General features: G+C 37.8%; 1 protein-coding gene across 2 annotated transcripts; it reads left to right on the top strand.

Annotated features, from left to right (window-relative positions):
- Positions 1-521: 521 nt before the first annotated feature.
- LOC134049090 (tropomodulin-3) lies at positions 522-18,045 on the top strand. Of its 2 annotated transcripts, none has more exons than XM_062501293.1 (9): positions 522-893; positions 2,262-2,418; positions 9,877-9,999; positions 10,590-10,679; positions 11,207-11,337; positions 12,283-12,390; positions 13,829-13,972; positions 14,311-14,455; positions 15,532-15,587. In XM_062501293.1, the coding sequence occupies exons 1-9, from the start codon at positions 768-770 to the stop codon at positions 15,585-15,587; spliced, it is 1,080 nt and encodes a 359-aa protein (XP_062357277.1). In that variant the 5' UTR covers positions 522-767. The 2 variants fall into 2 exon arrangements, with proteins under 2 accessions (XP_062357277.1, XP_062357278.1); XM_062501294.1 differs by lacking the exon at positions 15,532-15,587 and adding an exon at positions 16,578-18,045 and having other exon boundaries at positions 525-893.
- The last annotated feature ends 1,316 nt before the right edge of the window (positions 18,046-19,361 follow it).

Here is a 19,361-nt window from a genome sequence, read left to right as displayed (position 1 = left end):
TAATTTTATATATTTTTATTTATTTTAAATTTTAGGTTTTTTATGGTAGTAGGATTGACTGGAGTGCTGCCACTTGGGAGCTGTATTTCCTGTGCTTTTCATCAAGCTATTGTAATTTTCTGTGGACAGAACAGAGTGTTGATTCGATGGTAGTGCTATAATTAGCTTGGGGGCAAACTTCCTTTGTTCCTTCTGTAGGTAATATACAGGGATATGAGTCAGTAATAACCAATTACCTTGTTTATAGTGAAGTTATCCTTAAGTGCCCTTGGACTGCTGTAGCAACAATAAATGTGGAGCATCTTAACTCTTCATTTGGCTTCTTCATGTGTAAAAACTGAGGGCATTAAACTGGACTCATAAATAGTAGGATCTCCTCCCTCCTGCCTTACAACCTGTCCTGCTCTGTAGGAATTATGGCTTTAGAGTTCTTGTCAAGAGGACTGGGTATTGACTTTGATCTGAAAATAGATATAGCTTAATTAGATATAGCTTAATTGCTGATGGACAAGGGCATGGTGGGACAGGATTCTTATCAGTGCAGAAATACAGCTTCCAGGTGCTCCTTGCCAGCTGTAGAATAACAGATACCAATACTGGGTGACAAAGCTTTCTTTTCACAGATGTTCCTGGAGGCTGAAGATGTTTTGTGGTTGGGATATTTACCTCAACTCTGCTTATTTCTTTTTTTTAAGTTTTTCGTAGGTCTGGATAAGAATTAGGACTTGGGTTTTGAAGTGTTGGAACAACCTGCTACTGCCCAAGTCATGACGCTCCCATTTCGAAAGGACTTGGACAAGTACAAAGATCTCGATGAGGATGAAATTCTTGGCAAACTTTCAGAAGAAGAACTGAAACAACTGGAAACTGTTTTGGATGATCTTGACCCTGAGGTAGGCATTAGCCAAGAGGACTTTTATTTATTTCCTTCCATTACTAGTCTAAGATAAATTGAGACTTTGTACAATATACTTTTGGGCAGAGGATTTTTTTCATAGCCTGCTGCTGATCTCACAGATATGTATGTATATATAATGCTTATTTCCTGTTTACAAGGTGGACACAAGTGTAGTAAAGGAGAGCATAAGAAGGGATAGCTGGGAGGAGCTTTCTGGCAATTATTGTTGTTCATGCTCTTGAAAAGAAAGTTTATTTAGAAAGGCCTGTTTAACTTTCCTGTTTCCAGTGCTGTCTGGTAAACAGCCCTTTTGCATCCATGTTTGTTTTATTATTTCTGCTGTGGAGTTTGATGGGAGTGGGAGGGTGCCAGCCTCTTCTTATGATTCCTGGTCTTGTATCTGGTAGCTTATATCTATTCCTGTCCTCATGCTGACTTTGTGAAGAGAAGACAAACAATTTCTAAGCACCCGAATGATTATGTCAGCCTGGGGTATTAAATAAGGAATAGTGCAGGTTTCTGCTATAAAGAGCTGAGTTGTCCTCTACAGATATTGGAGCCAATGTCAGACTCTAAGACTTGATGTTTTCACCTCATGGGTCTGTGTTTTTACTTTAACAAAATTAGTTTAGATTAGTTTAATCTTGGATTAGTTTAATCTTGATGTTCAGGGATCGGTTCAGAATATTATGATCACCTATTTTGTTGCACTGCAAGATATTACTGATATTTTAAATTCTTTTGACTTTATGGATATTTTAACAGGAGAACCGGCAAAAGGGACTGGTTGTCTTTCATGGCAGTCAGAATTCCTGTATATTCTGGTCTTTCTGTAGTAACATACTTATTTTTTTTCTTTTTAGTTGAAATATGTTGATGTTATCAAAGAAACATCTCATCTTGAGTCAGGTCAAGACCAGAAATACTCTGTGTTAAAATAATAGTAGAGTCAGTTGTCTTACAGACTTAAAATCCCATGGATGTAGGTGACAGAGGAAATAGTCTCTTGCTTAATGTCTAAACTGTAAATAGCTGAGTTTTATTTAGTACTGCTCATTTAAACAGTGCTGTTTCTAGCAAAGAAATGCTAAGTAACTGGCAAATTGAGTGTTGGGAGCTATTGTACTTAAGGAATTGCTTCAGTCCTACTGAGAGCGCAGTGTGCTGTATTTTCATTATATTCTGCATGTCTGCATTACCTTGTGTCCTTCCCTGCCCCAAGAAAAGGAAGTTGGCAGGGGATCAAAGATTGCCTACAAAAGATGATGTACCAGGGCTGAACCTTACAGAGAGGGAGAAAGAAGAGGGAAATGAAACTAAGCAGGTGCTCACCCAGACTTTCTAAGCTGCGTTTGTTTTGCAGAATGCGCTGCTGCCCGCAGGCTTCCGGCAGAAGGACCAGACTGCCAAGAAGGCCTCGGGTCCCTTCGACAGGGAACGGCTCCTGGCCTATTTGGAGAAGCAGGCACTGGAGTACAAGGACAGGGAAGACTATGTGCCTTTTACAAGAGAAAAGAAAGGTAACACCACGCTTTTTGGTGTAAGTGCTTATGAAATCTCTGAAGTGGATGAGCCAGGACTACTCTGAACCGAATTTGATTGAAGTGCTGGCAGCTGTAATGCTTTTAACTCACAGTGTTCCCAAATGGCTGCTACTGTGCAAGGCCAGGAGGCTTCCTGTTCAGGCATTTATGCCACTGGGGCTGGTGTGCTCTTTGTGTGTAGCACAGGAAGGAAACAAGACGAAGATTTTATCATAGATTGCGAAGTTCTGATGGCCATGGTATCCTCAAAGTAAGAGCTAACTGTGATTTATGTCAATAATAGCAAATGCTGCCATTGTGCCTGTGGTTTATGCCTTGTGCCAGATACAGGCAGCAACCTTTGTAACACTGTTGGATTAGAGAAATAGCAGATGAATGATGTTGTGGTCGACAGTAATGTTCGCAGATGATGTAGGCTGACAAGACCAGACAAGTGGTGTATGCAGTCATGGTATTTATCTAGCATCCTTACTGAAAGGTTTAATAACATTGCATAGTTACTCCGAACTAATTATATGGGAAACATCACAAGTTGTGAAATCTGGCAGTGGTTTGTGGTCTGAAAACCATGGTCATGTCATTAAAGCCTGGGATTTTAAATTTTTGCTTTGGATCCAGTATTTTCATTGACTTGATGGGAAGCATTTTCCTTTTCAGAAGAAAATTGAAAAAGAACGTGTTTCTTAAATATTGTAAGAGCAACTCTTTTTTTTTTTTTCCCTCCCTTTTTATTTTTTTTTTCTTTCCCCACCCAGAACAGATGTTCCCAAATTTGTGGAGCCTCACAAAGCACTGTTGGTAGGCACAGACACTCCCAGACCTGTACAGGGCACACATGCATAGGAGCAGGCTTTTAGCTGTTGCCACAGAGTTTGAGCACTGCTTGTGAGTCCTGGCTCATGAGAACCTTCCCCAGCAGCAGGGCAGATCTGCTGCACTAGTGCTTCAGTAAATTGTTTCCTAAGTTTTATTCCAGCTGCTCCAGATGAGCAGGTCCCTCTTCTCTTAAGGGTTTGAAACCCTTTAATTCTACTTAATTCTCTGGTGTGAATCATTGCTAATTTCAGAATTGAGTCTTCATTCATCCACTGAGTTTGTGGATGACTGTGGGGACTACTTGGTGAAAGTTTTGTTGGGGGTATTGACATTTTCTCTTCCTGTGCCAGATAGCTTTTCCTGACAATGCTGGTGCCTCCCTTTTTTTCCTGAAGTAATAAAGATTGTGACTTTACAATATGTGTGGTGCACTGTGTATGATGGACTTCCTTCATAGAGCATTTTTTGCTTTATTTTGTAGTTCAGCTCCCTGTGTGTTGAGAGAGAACTTTGCTGACAGCAGAACAGGAATGTGAACCTGTAGGAGTAACCTAGTGAAGGACCAAGCAATGTAATGACTATAGAAGGCAGAGGCACCCACAGCAGCAGTACCTTCGTGGTACCTCTGCTGCTGCCAAGTACCTGTTCATGGTGTTTGGCTGTGCCTGCCTTCTGCTGCTCTCCTGACAGATTTGCCATTCTGGGTTGGAGACAGGCTGATGGTTAAGTGTGATTGAGTTTGGTGTATTTGGGGCTCATGGGTGATGGGGGAATCCCTTGCAAGCTGTACACTGCACAGTCAGGGGGTGAGCTGGTCAAGGAGGATGTGCTCTAATACTACATTTTCTGCTGACTGCTAAGGCTCCTTTCACATAGATGGCTCTTTACTAAAGTCAGCTTATGTCTACATGCACACATAAAAATATTTGCTTGAGTAGATAAAATCTGTGAGAATCTTGTAGAGAAACAGAAGGGTCCAGCTGTAACACAGAGCTTGGTTAAGAAAGATCAAATGTCATTTCCTTTATGTAAGAAAGTATTACTAAGTAGTCTATCTGCATGTTGCAATGAGTCATACCAGTATAGTTTGTAAAATTTCCTGTATCTTGTAAAAAAAAAAAAAAGTTGCTGTTTACTAACCTCTGTAATTTATCTTAGTGCTATAGGAGAAGAGAAAATAATATGAAAAATGAAATGTAGATTACTTTCATTAAAACTAAAAATGTGGAAACAAATGTTTAGTATCCGAATTGATGGATGCCCTGTAGAGTGGGCAGGAGGCAAGAAGGTCAAGCTCATGTTGTAGTAGGTGAGGGATAAGCTTTTCTTCTCCCCTCATGAAAGTATTATGGTTCAACTTTGACTTGCTGCCATATTTGTTGCCATTTTGCACAAAAATGGCAAATGCAAATAACTGAATCTTTTAAATCAAGAAATCATAGTATTTATCTAGATGTAGAACTTGGAAAGGGCATGGGGTACAACTTAATACTTGTGTAGGATTTTCTTTTCTATAGGGAGCTTGTATCCTAATGTTCTTTTTGTTCATATTAAAACAGACCAACAGACAGATAAGATGGGTTATAATTTTTCACTTCATCTAGAAATATGTGCTACAGAAAAACACTAGCAAGTTGTGCAATAAGGGTAGGTGAAAATCGTGCTTGATTCTCCTGTTAATTTAGGAGAAATGTGACAAATAATAACCCTCAGTTCCAGAGGTTTGGGGAGGAGAGAGTCATTGGAGCTGCAGCTGGCTTTTTTGGTACCATTTTTTGGGTCAGAATGTGCTAAAATATTTCTGTGTCTCTGGCTGGTCTCATTGCTCTAATTTGTTCCAATTATTCATTTCATGGAGCAAGAAGAGAAAAATCTACCCTTCTCTTTCCTTTTTCTATTTTAGTAGAACTGATGTCCTGCATGGCAATTCGGTCTGCAGATTTATCAAAGAAGCTTACCCTAGGTTAATTTTAAATATCCTGTCTTGCTGCTGATTCTGGTAATCTTGTTTTCCTACTAGAGTGTGAAGGGAAATACTCTCTTCCAGATGCCCCAAGTACCTAATTTTGGGGTAATGTTATTAAAGCAACATTGCTTCTTTCAGTGATAATGATGTAATTTCTCCAGGTCTGTGGAACCTCTTTTGCTTTCTGCTATGGCATGTGGGAGATCTGAAATAGTGTTAAGTGTCCTGCTGTGGTGAAATGAACAGTGCTAGAGAAACGTGAAGTTTAATCCCTAAATTATACTCTGTTCCATTTTCCCAGTGCCTTGATTTTGTTTCTAAAAGCATCTTTAAGAACTTACTTTGTTTTAAAACGTGGTTTAATGATTTAAGTCACATTCTGTTCCAACTGAGTGTTGAACCATACAGTAAACCATTGTTCAAGAGATTCATGAGACCAATGTGGTAATACTTGCAACAAAACTAGCTTTGTCTCAATGTGTCTATGTAAGTATGTCATAAAGATTTTACAGGGTATACTGCAAGGAGAAGGAGCTCTCATCCAAACAGTAAAGCGAGGCTTCAGCACTGAAGGCTGTTGCCCTCAAGTGTGTTCCACTCATCTGACCGAGTCTGACCAATGTTCCTCCTCCTCCTTTCTCTTGGAACAGCAGAAGAAGAGAATTGTTGCAGCTGAGATAAAAACATATCTGAGATAGTAATGTACTTTGTGCTGTATAGTGCAAGCCATTAGCAAAGCATTGTGTAAACTAAGCTTTGCATTTCTAGCCTTTGCACTCTCCTAATTGTGGCTTTCTCTTCCCTTTGTGTTCCTGCCGGGTGTGTTGGTTCCGTGTAGGTTTGCAGTTCATCTAACTTCTGCTTTAGGCTTGGCTTGGTTTGGTTATTCCCCTTCTCTATCACCCAGAAAATAAACTGAAACTGTAGCCACCTGGCTAAAGCTATTTTGCTGGCAGGCTGCTCCGTTGCTGCTGTAGATCACCATTGCATTCTGTTGCAGTAGGATTTGAGATGCGGTGTTCTTTGTTTGCCATTGAATCACTTTAAAGTCTTTAAAGGAAGTGTGTTACATGTTGTGAAGTGAAGCTAGTATACTGTAGGAGCTTTGGAGAAACAGCTTGTCAAATTGATATTCTCCTTCCAGAGCACTAGAACAAAATAATGTGATACTCCAGCCCTAATGTGAAAGTTTTCTAATTCACTGCTATGTGGCCTGTAATCAGATAGCAGATAACAGCTCTGATTCTGCACCAAGACATTGGGGAACTCGCTTTTAAGTTGAATTAAAAACATTAGTATGAAATTGTGCTTACAAGTGAATTGATAAACCTAAATCTGTTACATGGTAAGAACTGGATATAGATGAAGTGTAGATTATATAAATTTCTGAACTAAGGAAAGTTTAAGGAACATAATATGTAAGGAGTACATCAGATGTTGCTCACTTTCTTTCATGAAGTCAGTGATGAGAAAAGCTTGTATTCAGTTGTTCTCAGGTAGCACTTGATTTGTTTCCCCAAATGGAGTACCCCGAAAGTGGATTTTAGACTTTGTTCTGCTGTGCAAGGTGTGGTTGGGTGCTGCCTGTAAGTGTGGGATATGTTAGAATAGTACCAGCAATGTGCAGTGCATGGCCCCACTGAACAGACCTGATTTCTGCAAGGTACTGAGTCCCAGCTTAAATACTGTGAATCTGTGTGGGAAACGTCCAGGGCACTTCAATAAACACCATCCAGTGTTCCTGCCTTCAGAGCAATACAGTTGTGTGAAACTTGGAACTGAAAGTTCATTCTGTAGCAGAGGAGGCCTGAGACTTAATCCTGGATGTGCATCATCTAATATGTTAGCTTAAAGGCATGGAACATCTGCCTGTATAATTATCACAAAAATGATGTGAACATCCCTGAAATTTGCCTCTTTGTGCTGTATTGCTTAATCTTTGCAGTATCCTGGCTGGCTGAAAAGGAGCTGTTGTGTTCCTTCATGTAATCAAATCCCTGCTATTTGGAAATGTTCCACTTGAGGGCCAGGCGAGCTGCACATCTCAAGGGCTGCAAGGATGTGTAGTGGTTTTTGGTTTTATTTAAAACTTGCATTAGTAAGGGGGAAGGGACTTGCTGAACTGTACTGGCAGCAGGCCTTGAGTGAGATCATTGTCCCCAGGGACACAGGGGTCTTATCCTCCTAGAAGTAAATTCATTGCTAGAAGTGGGGAGTAGGGAAGGATCTACTTTTGTATGTGCATTGTAAACCACTGATTTCTGGTCTAGGATGAGATGAAGCCAATGAAAGAGAAATTATGTACACAAGGGTGTGTACATGACTCGTTTTATAACAAAAACTGCTCCTGACCCAGCTCACGTGACTGGAGTTGGCTGCAGTGAACATTTCTGAAGGGCAGTGGCTTTTAACATTTTTGCTTTATTAAAAAATGATTATACTTCTCACTCTCTTGGGGTTTTCTAAAGAGTCAGGCATGTATGGATAAGTTTAGTATTACTCTTAGGAAGCAAATATTTGAACCAGACATTTCTAAGCCATGAATTTAAGAATTAAAGAAAAGCAACAGCAGGGAAAGTAGTTTGTTTTTTTTTTTGTAGCACTGTGGGATGAACCAGGCAGAAGACTGAAATAGGTTAAAATACATTTTTGCTAAGCTGCTTTTAATTGAGATCAATTTCTTTTTCCTGTTCTCTTCCTGCTGCACTGATGCTGTAAATAAGAGGACTGAATGAAGACTCAGGTGCTCAAATCCCACTGTTCTCCTTCCTTGTACTCCAAAATACTCACCTTTTTACTAGCCCGTATTACTGAGGGAAAATAACACAAACATAGCTGCTGAAAAGCTTTAAATAATGTTTATGCTGCTTAGAGTGTTTCGTGGATTAATGAAAAGCTTGACAAACATTCTTGCATCTCTTCTATAAACTACTGTTTAAGTTAAAGGTTAATCTCTCCCCAGTAGGTGATGCTGGTAAAATAAAATTAGAGAAATGTATTGCATCATTTATATCAAAACAACCTGAAACAATTGCTACATAAGCCTTCAATTTATGAAGGTTTTCTTTTAATCCTGAATCACCAACAGTTTCTTTTGCACTGTCCATCAAAACTGAGGTATGAGTGGTAATGCATGTCAGCTGCACTTAACTACTGTTTGGAATCAATACAGTTATGTAAGGAGGTATATTTTCTGCTTCTAAATATGGATAATGACCATTTATACAAGTTTCCAAAGAGATAGCAACCCAGGAACAAAAATACTGTGTTGCTAGCAACAACTCTTGGTCATCAGACTGTGTTGTCAGAGAAAAACCTGATGTGCTTCTCTGTAATCTGTGCTAGTGGGAATGCATTAACTTCCTTTAAAAGGAAAATGACCACAAACTACTGTAATCTAGAGAAGATATGGAATATATGATTTTGGGTTTAGTGATGCTAAACTCCACCTACTATCACTGTAACTGGGACTTTGGGATGAGGATGATTCCTCTGTGGAAATACTTTTTATAGCTGTGGATATGGCAGAGGGTAGGCTCCTGAATCAGGACTGAGACTTGACAGGATGATTATCAACACCACTTCCTATCCCAGGAAATAACAAAAGGAAATTGCAACTCCTTTCTCATTGCTCTTTCTGCTGATAGCTCACGCAACTTGGAAAGTTTGAAAAACCTGAACCTAAATAGCTGTTAAGATTTGATTCACAGTTGTGTAGTTGTGTTTTCTCTCAACTGCATCAGTACAAGAGCTTTTGTTTGCCATATTAATTTGTCCTGAACCTAAGCACTCCTTACCTGTCCTGGCTGTTACTCAGTGGAAAACTTCTTTGTTCTGAAGGACCAATTCTAGCCCATTCACAGCTGATCTGTTAGAAAGGCTTTCTCATATTCTGATTTCCTACCCTAACTTTCCATCTAAAAGTGTATGCAGGAATTATGGTAACTACACAGACCTCTACTTAATTCATGTCTTCTAAAATAAGTTTTCCCATTACCTGCCTGTAATAACTAAAAAGTTGTTGCAGAATGCAATATTACTCTTGGTTCTTTTGCCATTGAATCTTCAATGACCTTTCTAAGTATAATTTTAGAGAACAGTGTCACCAGCACAGAAATCTGTTGCCATGTTTTGGGCTGTTCACAAACCATGGTTTTCTCATGCAGCTTTGGTTATTTGCTTCAGAACTGAGGTTAATATCTGAATTTAGATATATTGTGTATGATACAAAAACTGCAGAGAATAGTCAGGTGTGTGATTTCAGCTAGCTCTGTGATATTTTCTGCATATTCAGATTGCAGTTCTGCCTGGGTCCCTTTTTCCCTTGAGAGGAAACTCAGCATTCTCTAGTGATACTAATTCTTTCTTATAGTCTTTCTAGACTGTTCAAAATTATAATGGAGGCTTGTATGTTACTTTCTTGTATTTAGGAGAAACAAAAAAGAATCATGATCTCGATTCCTAAAAAATTATTCCTGTTTATGTATGCTCTTTCCTCATCTCTGACTTGCAACAACAGAAGAACCCTTTATGTTTGTGATTCCCCTAGTATTCACTAAATGTAATATGTACTCTTTAAGTACCTAGTATTTGAAATATAAGTAGCTATATAATACAAAGTAACAGCAGACTTTCCATTTTGTTTACTCTAGGGAAAATATTTATTCCCAAGCAAAAGCCTGTACAATCTTTCACAGAAGAAAAGTTCTCTCTTGATCCAGAACTGGAGGAAGCCTTGACCAGTGCCACAGACACAGAATTGGGTGACCTCGCAGGTGAGATTTTTTTTGAAGGATGAATGGGCTGGTACATCTTTAGACAAGAAGGATCTATAATTCATGTGGTGGTGTATTGATCTGACTACAGGATGTTGTAGCTGTGAGAGAAACTAGATTGTTGTTTGCCTGTTTGCTCGAATTGTTTCACCTTTGTTGATTTGTGACAATTTGTGAGGAAGTTTTTTATTTTGGCCTGCAAAAGATACCTGATTTTCAGACTCAGAACCTTTAAATCCATTCCTCAGACTGGCTGTTTTTTGATGTGTGTGTGATTGTTTTTTCTTGTGTATAACAATGTGTTTATATGTGCCTGTATTCTTAAAGCTACATTTTGTGATGGAGCTGCACTTTTCAGTGTTGGTGCTTGAACCTGGTGAGATCAGAACTTTCGAAGATGTGGAAGTCAACTATAATTAATTATTTTTTCTACTTTTTTTTTCAATTGATTAGTATATTGAATGGCTTTTTGTACTGATAACTGTTGTACAAACATCAGGTTTTGTTACTTAAAGGAACCCTGCATCTGAGTTGAATGAGTCAGAAACAGTAGAAACTATTTTTTGCTTTCTCTTTTTTTCCTTTTTCAGCAATACTGGGAATGTCCAACTTGATAACAAACAATCAGTTCTGTGATGTAGTAGGAAGCAGTAATGGGATTGATAAAGACAGCTTCTCAAGTAAGTGTGTACACAAGTGCTAGAAAAATAAATTCTCTGTACTGCACACAGTTTCTATAGCATTCACTGTTCTGTTGCACCAACATTCTTTTAGACTCTTAAGTCTTAGTCTGGAAATGTGCATGCCTTTAACATTGCTAATTGAGTTCTGATAAGAGTGGAATTAAAATATATGTACACTAAAGTGTCCTCTGCATTTAAGTCACTTTTTGGTGACAAAAGTAGGCATAAGTATGCATTGTGTGTGTTGGTTCTTGGGTTTTATACTTGTTTGTGATTCAACTCCTATATGCTTCCTGAAAAAAAGCAGAAAAGCTTCAGTCCTCAGAAGCCCTCAGACTTCTGAAAAATAATTGAACTTTATGAAAATATGGTCAGGAGAGGATGGTATGTTTTTTTTGATGGGGGAGAGATGTAAAGATTGATTAAATGATCTTTAAATACAGTAAATATTTAGATTGTGTATCATTTACTCACAATGAATGTGTGCAACCTGTTTGATTACATTTAAATGCCTTACTTTTCAGATATAGTAAAAGGTGAAAAAATGTTGCCTGTTTTTGATGAACCACCAAATCCCACAAATGTGGAGGAGACACTGCAGAGGATTAAAGATAATGATTCTCGTCTTGTTGAAGTTAATCTAAATAACATTAAGGTAATTAATTGAAGGCTGCAGTAAATATGCTGCTTTTTCTGAGTAGAAGACACTTCAAGCTGCAAAACCCTCTAAGAAAGCATGACAGGCTTATTCTAAGCACAGCAATCTTTCTGCTGAGTGTTGTAGTGTATATAAGCTCAGAACCTGCAACTAAACCGATAAGCCATCTTGGTTTCTTTTGCCAAATGTGTATTTAAAAGGTCTTAGACTTTCTCACTGCCAGCCTAGATTTCTGTTGCTGCCAAGCTGGCAGCAGTTCCAACAGTCCATTATCATGGAGTTAACCACTTTGTTGAATCCTTTGTCCTTGATGAAGCAATGTGCTCTCAGTTTCTATTGCAAGCAAAGGGATATTTGTGGCTGACATCCTTCTGATTCTTGTACAAAAGGGCTGGTGGAAGTTAGGGCAGCTTCTGCTCCTAAGTGTAACCGTTGTGGTTTTACACATGACAAGCTTTTGTATATTTGCTTGAAAGAAACCAGAACTGCAACACCCCTGACTTGCCAGTGCAGACACCAGGGACAGCCTTGCCAGCAGCCAGGATTGCTTGTTCCCCTTACTAAAGGGGGGAAATAAAAATCCATGGTTTAAGAATACTGTATAACAGGTATATGCTAGCCAAAATAACTCCCTAAAAAGGCAACAGATCAAAGTTTCTGATACAATAAACTGAGACATTTGCTACCCTAATTAATTCTTTAAAATTAATCCTTTTAAGCTTGGTTGCCACTATACTGTAAAAATGATTGCTTTATAGAATTGGTGACTCTTACAGCCATTGCAGCTTAGGGTAGGTCTTCACTGTGAAACTGCTGGAGACCAGTGGTAGTTAATATTGTGTAGGGCATTTTGCTGTAGAGAAAACAAGATAGTGGGAGAAGCTGGGGGAACGGGATAAACTTGTGTATCTCAAGAGAGTGAAATGCTATTTTTAATTCAAGAACATACCAATTCCAACGCTGAAAGAATTTGCAAAAGCCTTAGAAACCAACACACATGTGAAGAATTTTAGCCTGGCAGCCACCCGAAGCAATGATCCTGTTGCTGTTGTAAGTACTCACAATAATGGCTTTAAGTGGGTGCAAGGGAAGTTAGGATGGGAAGGCAGTGGTAAGGGATTGAATTTAATCCAGTTTAAATGCTCAGGGATGGAAATGCTTCCATTCTGCTACACTATAAGGTATGTTTTCTTTAACAAACCTTTGTTGTATCTAAGTTAGTAAATGATTAGTAGTAACTTAATATGTACCAATGCCTCAGATGTGTGAGGGAGAATGTTTTTCCAGTCCCTTTCCCTGATTTTTCATTTTGCTAACCTCCTTCCTTTTTTCCTTTCTTTCCTAATTGTTTAGTTCCTGCTGTTCATTCCAGTAGCCAGTAGTTTATTCAAAATTAATTTACAAGAAGCACATTTGAGGACTTAAAAACACCCATAATATTTTTCAACTAATTAGAGTTTTAGTTGAAGTTGTAAAGTGCCTGTTTCTCTATCTCCCTGCTGCTAAAGATTGGTTTAAAATATTGGGATATAAAGCATAATATTAGTCAAAGTATCTAGCTTGATACAATTGAAACTTAAATATAATTTATTGTCAGGTCATTTTTTTCTATGTTGAATTAAAGCAGTACCTTATTTAATTACAAATAAAGAGGTAAGAAAACAAAACTCATTGTTTTGTCAGGACAATCCATTGCACTTGTTTTAAATTCAAATTAGAACAAAAGCAACTAGTTTGAAAGACTTCATTAAATGAACAAATGAGCATTTGAAGGCTTTGGGTTTGGGTCAATTTAAAAGTTCCTTTTCAGCAGGACTAGAATGTATTATAAAAATCTGTAATGGCTTCTTTTCTCAGGTGTGTTTCTGTTGGGCTTTTTTGTATTGTGACTTGATAGAAAAGAAATTCAAAGGGTACAATTTTTCTGGCAGTAAACTTAGCAGTTAGCCATTCCTGTTTTCTTCCTTTCTCAGAAATAAAATCAGGTGTAAAAGTGCCTTTAACTACATGCTGGTACCATGCTTAGAGCTTTGAATTTAACCTCTTCCTACCAAATCTGTGGACAAAAGCACTTTGAAAGTCAGATCTCCTGTTTACAAATTAACCATATCTAATTCTCCTCTCAGTTGACTAACACCCTTTCTTTGGCCTTTACTTAGCAGCCTGCATTGCTCCTTGTGTACTGTGAAGGCTTACAAAATGGAATTGGTCCAATATGCTAATTTCAGACAATCTTTATTCTGTGTAGCTTTTTAGTTTGTAACAAGAGAAAGACAGGCCTTCTCTTGACTGAATGCTGTTTAAAAAGGGAATGTAGATAATGCCTGGCTGAGGACTTGTCTCAGTAAGTGAAAGCTTGCAAAGTTACACCTTGCATCTCTGAACTTGCTGCTTCCATGGAGCTTCTTAGTGGAAGTGGTTATTGCTGTGTCCTATCAGGTACTGCAGCAAAATTCAAAAGTTTAATGATGCTTTCTTATATTCAAAGGCTTTTGCAGATATGCTGAGAGTAAACACAAAATTAAAAAGTTTGAACATAGAATCAAACTTCATCACTGGAGTTGGAATTCTGGCATTGGTTGATGCACTGAAAGACAATGAAACGTTGACAGAGATCAAAATTGATAATCAGGTAAGTGAGGTGGTGGTGATAGCATAGCTGAACCCAGCCAATCCTAATTGACTGAATAGTTTCAGAAGACAGCTTGTGACAAACTCTTCAAATATTTTGTTTAATTATCTTAACACCATCAACAATTGCCCTTAAGATTGTCATAAGCATCCAGCTGAGGTTGATTTCTGTGCTTTCTTGTGCTTTAAAGTGTACAAACATATTTAGGACCTTCTGCCTATTTGATCAGCTAGAATGAAGCTGAGTATTCATTGACTAATATGGGGAAAGTATTTTGATCTCTTTCATGATGAACACACATAAGCTCTGTTGTCTTTGTGTACCTTTTATTTTAACAGAGGCAGCAGCTGGGCACAGCTGCAGAAGTAGAAATCGCCAAGATGCTTGAAGAAAACAACAAGATCCTCAAATTTGGATACCATTTCACACAACAGGGACCTCGAGCCAGGGCAGCTGCAGCTATCACAAAAAACAATGATTTGGGTAAGACCTGTCATTAATAACTGAATGGGTGTGTGGCACATGCTTTAAAGGTGTCTGTTTTTTCCCCCTTCTCCCTCAACAAAACCAGGATAGCACAAGATTAGTAGATCAGTTTCAGGTTTCTCCTCTGCTTTACTCCTACTTTTTAGTTGCCATTTGATGTTTTCTGTTTTGTTGTGGGATGTTCAAGTACATGAGTGGAGGATTTTTAGCATAGTCTAGAACAAGAGCATTCAAATTTGAGTTGTGGCAAAGGCAGTGAAAACAATAGTCTTGATCACTCAGTTGTATTCAGATAGGATTAATTTCTTCTTTAAAAGCAGTACTTGAAATTAAGAGTGTAGGATGCCCTGTTCAGTGCCAGTATCCCAATGTCCCTGGGATTGTTTGAGCAAGGAAACTGAAGGTACTGTCATGTACAGAGGCTGGGACTGGGTAATCTCTGCCTTGGTGGTTCTGTTCATGCACAAGTAGCTGATAGCAGTGGCATTTTTATTTGCTGCAGTCAGGTTTGTTGGAGCTCATCAATAAGAATCCTAATTAAATGGATCAGCAGAAAATTAGTTGATAACATAATTTGTATAATAATGTCAAATACTTGAGGCACTTAACTACAAAATAATGATCATCTATTCAAATAGAACTGCATTTTAAAACTCTATTTAATTAAATCATTTGGGTTTAGGTGCTTTGTGGTGACCTGTCATCAGTGTTAAAAGGGGCCAGGCAGTTTAGTCATAGTAGCAGTAGTTAAGGAATGTATTAGAGGCACAGGAAATTGGAATTTGGTTTAAAAATCTGATTCCCCTCTGAATATAGGTTAAAGTGGAGGAGAACAGCTCTGAAAGATATGGATGAGTAACTAGAATAGAACACAGAGAGATAAGAAAGGCACTCAGACACTGCATATCTGTTTCTCTAAATAGGTTCTAAACCAGTTGAGTCTTTTATCATAATGCTTCAGGTGTGTCACAGCTTTCTAAGGTTTCCTCTATCAGTAGTTGTCTTATTAGTGCTTGACTGTTCAAAATCTATGCTTCTGTTGATATTTTGCCTTTTTTCCTTTGCTTTCTTAGTCTGGAGTATGCAAGTAAAAGTTTCTGCAAATACCTTTTCATCTCTCCAGCCCTGAAGCTACAGAGGAGGTTACTCTGAATGCCCATTTGGGTACTGAGCACTGAAACAGAGATGTTCGAAGTCTCTCATTTCTCTCTTTGTACATTCCTTCTAAAACAAGGTCTACCTCTTCTTTTTCCTTGCTCACACTGTGTCATACCACTTCCCTGTTCTTTGTCTGTGTACATTTAACTGCATGATTGGAGAAGTCTAGGGCTGGAAATTCTTTTCATCTGTTCTTCCAGTTTGATGGAAGTGGGTATGAATAACTTGTGCCACCTACTTTCCATTGAATGGATTTGAGAACAGATTCATTTTCTTCTTATATAGATGTGCTTCCTTCACGTTTTTAAACAAAATGGAGACGTCTTTTATATTTTGTCCTTTATGTGTCCCATAAAACTGTTAGTGCCATTTTCTTTGTCTGCACAGAAAAGGAGAACATAATTTGATAGTGTCAAAACATCAAAAATAAACAAATGTTGAAGAAAACCCCAGTCATTCAATCAGTATCGCATATTCTCAAATCTTAATAATATGTGAGCTTTTAGTTATTTTATTCATAGATTTTTATTGCTCTTACATTTTGACAAATGAATGTTTTTATTAATAAATTGAAGGTTTTAGGCTGTTGATTGTAACATCTTTGTGTGTATAAATTGAGTTAGATACACTGTGAAACTCTTGTAGTGTTTATTTTGAAGCCATGTAAATTAAATTCACCTCTAAAAAACTGCAGAAACTGTGAAAAAAGAATCCTGGCTAAATCTGCTTGTCAGGCATAAAATGATTAATATTTCCCACAAGTCTTTCCTTGGAAATATTTGCAACTGTTTATGAATAAGGTGATAAGCTTGGCTTACTTGCTTAAAATGCTGTCGAAGGCTAGTGTTAGCTACCTTAATCTGTGGTACTTCATGTGACAAAGTAACTGTTTATGTTATAGAAACACAAACATAGTTAAAATACAAATATAAGCTTCTCTTTTCTGTCTCCCTTGCTACAGTTCGGAAGAGGAGGGTTGAAGGAGACAATTAGCAAAGCTGATGCCAGAACAGCATGGGCAGCACCATGGAGGCAATCTTGGACAACATTGACCTGGGTTAGAAGGGAAAAGACTGGAAACCCCATTCCATTTAAAGCAAGGCAATAGAATCATCTGCTGGTATGCAGCACGGTTTTGGGGTGGATGGAGACACAATAACTGTGCCAGTCTCTGTACCATAGGTTTTGATTGGGTTTTTTTGAAGAACTTTTTTTGTATTTCAAGACTTTGTCTGTGCTTTCTACTAAAAATGTAATTGCAAATCAATGGTATAATTGTCTGTACTCAAAGAATGGGACATTTGAGATCATTGGGCAGATGACCCAACTGAAATGTTTGTAAGAAAATCTGGGTATGTGTATTTACATGGGGGTATGTATATATTCCTGACAACAATGCCTTAGTAAGAAGGGATTCTTCACCCAGCAGCTGGACTTGTGTAGAGCTGTTCAGCTTTGTTCATATGCACTGAAGAGAAATCTTTCACAGCAATGCTATTTGTAATTCTACTGTTTTGTTTTTTTATTTGTTCTTGATACTGTAATCAAGTTCAAAGACATCCTTTAAAGCCAAACACAAATTGGCTAAGGACTTCTCCCAAGAGATTAGAGGGACTAATGCAAGAGTGGAAGCCTTGCAATGCAAGAAAAAAATTCTGGAGCCTTGCAAAATGAGTCTTTCTGTTACAACTAAATCCTTAAAGTCTTTTTCCAAAGGTCCTATAACTGTGTCTTGCTCTGTATCTAAACTGGATACGTTTTAGACTGATTTCATGTGTTCATCACCATTATTTAGTTTATATTCTTTGTTTAAAAATTGTTATCTACATTCATAAGTATCAATTTCTCTAGAAGTAGTGGACATTCATATTTAAAATTCTGCATAACTGTACAGGAAAAGCAGCCTTAACTGTAAGACCACTGAACTAAGTTGCGTTACATTAAGCTATTTGTACTTCATACAAATCTAGCAGTTTTTAATAATGAAGTAATACTTTTAAGAAAGGGTTTTTCCATTCTATATCTGTCTTGATGTCGAAACATACCTAAGACATGCAAAAACTAACCAATATGTAGTGTCAAATCTCTAGGGCACAGTCATTGTTAAAGTGTTTAAAGTCCTATAAGCAAACTAATAAGGCAACAAGAATTACTTCAACTTCTGTACCTAATCACAGTACACTTTGAAATAAGAAAATCTAGAAGCTTTTTGGTGTAGGTCTATTTGGACTGTCTTGTACTAGTTTGCTTCGAGATCACAAAAATGTTCTACAGGACTGCTTAGTTGTATTTATAGCAACAGAAAATTCAACTGACAACTGTTTGCATCCAAAGATCATAATGTGGTGAGCTTTTATGTGTAGAAAACATGTTGGAGTGACAATTTTACATCAGGTTGTATATACTATAAAAACAGAGCAAGTCTCTGACACTGTATCCACGTGGTAATTTGCTGCACATCTTGATTTGGATCTTTAAAGCCAGACTTTATTCCAGAGGTGGCTTCAAATTTTACTGGAACCATACAGAGAATTTTGAACTATAGTGCCTTCAGTGAGGATGTATAAAATTGGTTTATACTCCTGGAAGAACCTTTCCCCCCCCTATTTCTAAATCGGCCTTTTATTAGAATTACAAATAAATATGTGCTCTGAAAACCAAGTTGGAATTAATTCAGTTAAAACCAAAGACTACACTTACTGTAACTTCACAACACTACCAGAAGTGTTCTGGTGAGAAATAAAAAGGGCTTCCTTTGGTTTGGGCTTTTGTATATTTTCAAGAACTTTTTGAATTTTGAAATAAACTTTGAAATAGTTCTAATACAATATACATACAGGCACAAGTGAAGTGTCTTTTTACAGACACTGCTGTATAAACATGGCCAAAGCATGTCATGTGCTGAGTTGCCTAAAGCTGTACTTTATTTTTTATTTGCTAGGCACCATAATAATTTTGTGTCAAAAAACAGGCTGTAATGTCTTCCTTCGTTTGTTGAAGGGCTGCATGTTCACAGAATCTGTTCATGTACTGGGATTCTATGATGAGTTATTTTATCACGACCTAAAAAGATTAGGCAGTTATCTCCTACTTCAAAACTGAGGAGAAAATTGAAAGGCTGGATTATGGAAATAATAGCCGAAATTCCTTTCTTGCTTTTACTAAATTGAGTTTGGCTGTTTAGTTATTTATATTCCAATCAAAGGCAGGGCCATTTCAGTTGCAGCTCTCAGGTGTCCTGTCACAAATGATAATATTGGACCCTAATAAATGGTTTAGCTCTGTAGACAACAGCTAAAAACGTGACTGCTTGTGACTTTCAGGACAGTTACCTGACAGGCTGGGCATGGAAAATAAATTTTTGCAACCAGAAGGGTTTAATTATCCAAATTGTTGCAAGACCTTTGGCATGGTGCACGGAACAGTTAACAACATTCACTTTTGTGCCTGCAGTGTGTATCCTTTTTGGAATAAATGAAGAAATTCAGTCTGTAGCCAGGAATCTTCAACAGTCTCAACAAACAAAGTGAACACTGATGTAATGCTGTGTGGTGAGATCCTGCCTATGACTTCACTGATTGTGAGTGCAGGAGTGGTGTTCCTTTGATAGCCAGTTACCATAAACACGAGGTCTTTTTTCCAAAAGAGATACTGTTTCTTAACTGATTATTTTTCTGGCTTAATGCAGAAATCAAATGACCGCATATGTTGATTCTGTTGGTTCCAAGTTAAGCATGGAAACATA

Source organism: Cinclus cinclus, chromosome 13 (assembly GCF_963662255.1).
Source record: "Cinclus cinclus chromosome 13, bCinCin1.1, whole genome shotgun sequence".
NCBI classification, from domain to species: Eukaryota; Metazoa; Chordata; class Aves; order Passeriformes; family Cinclidae; genus Cinclus; species Cinclus cinclus.
The sequence above is the reverse complement of the archived record's forward strand: the minus strand, read 5'-3'. Positions and strand labels throughout refer to the sequence as shown.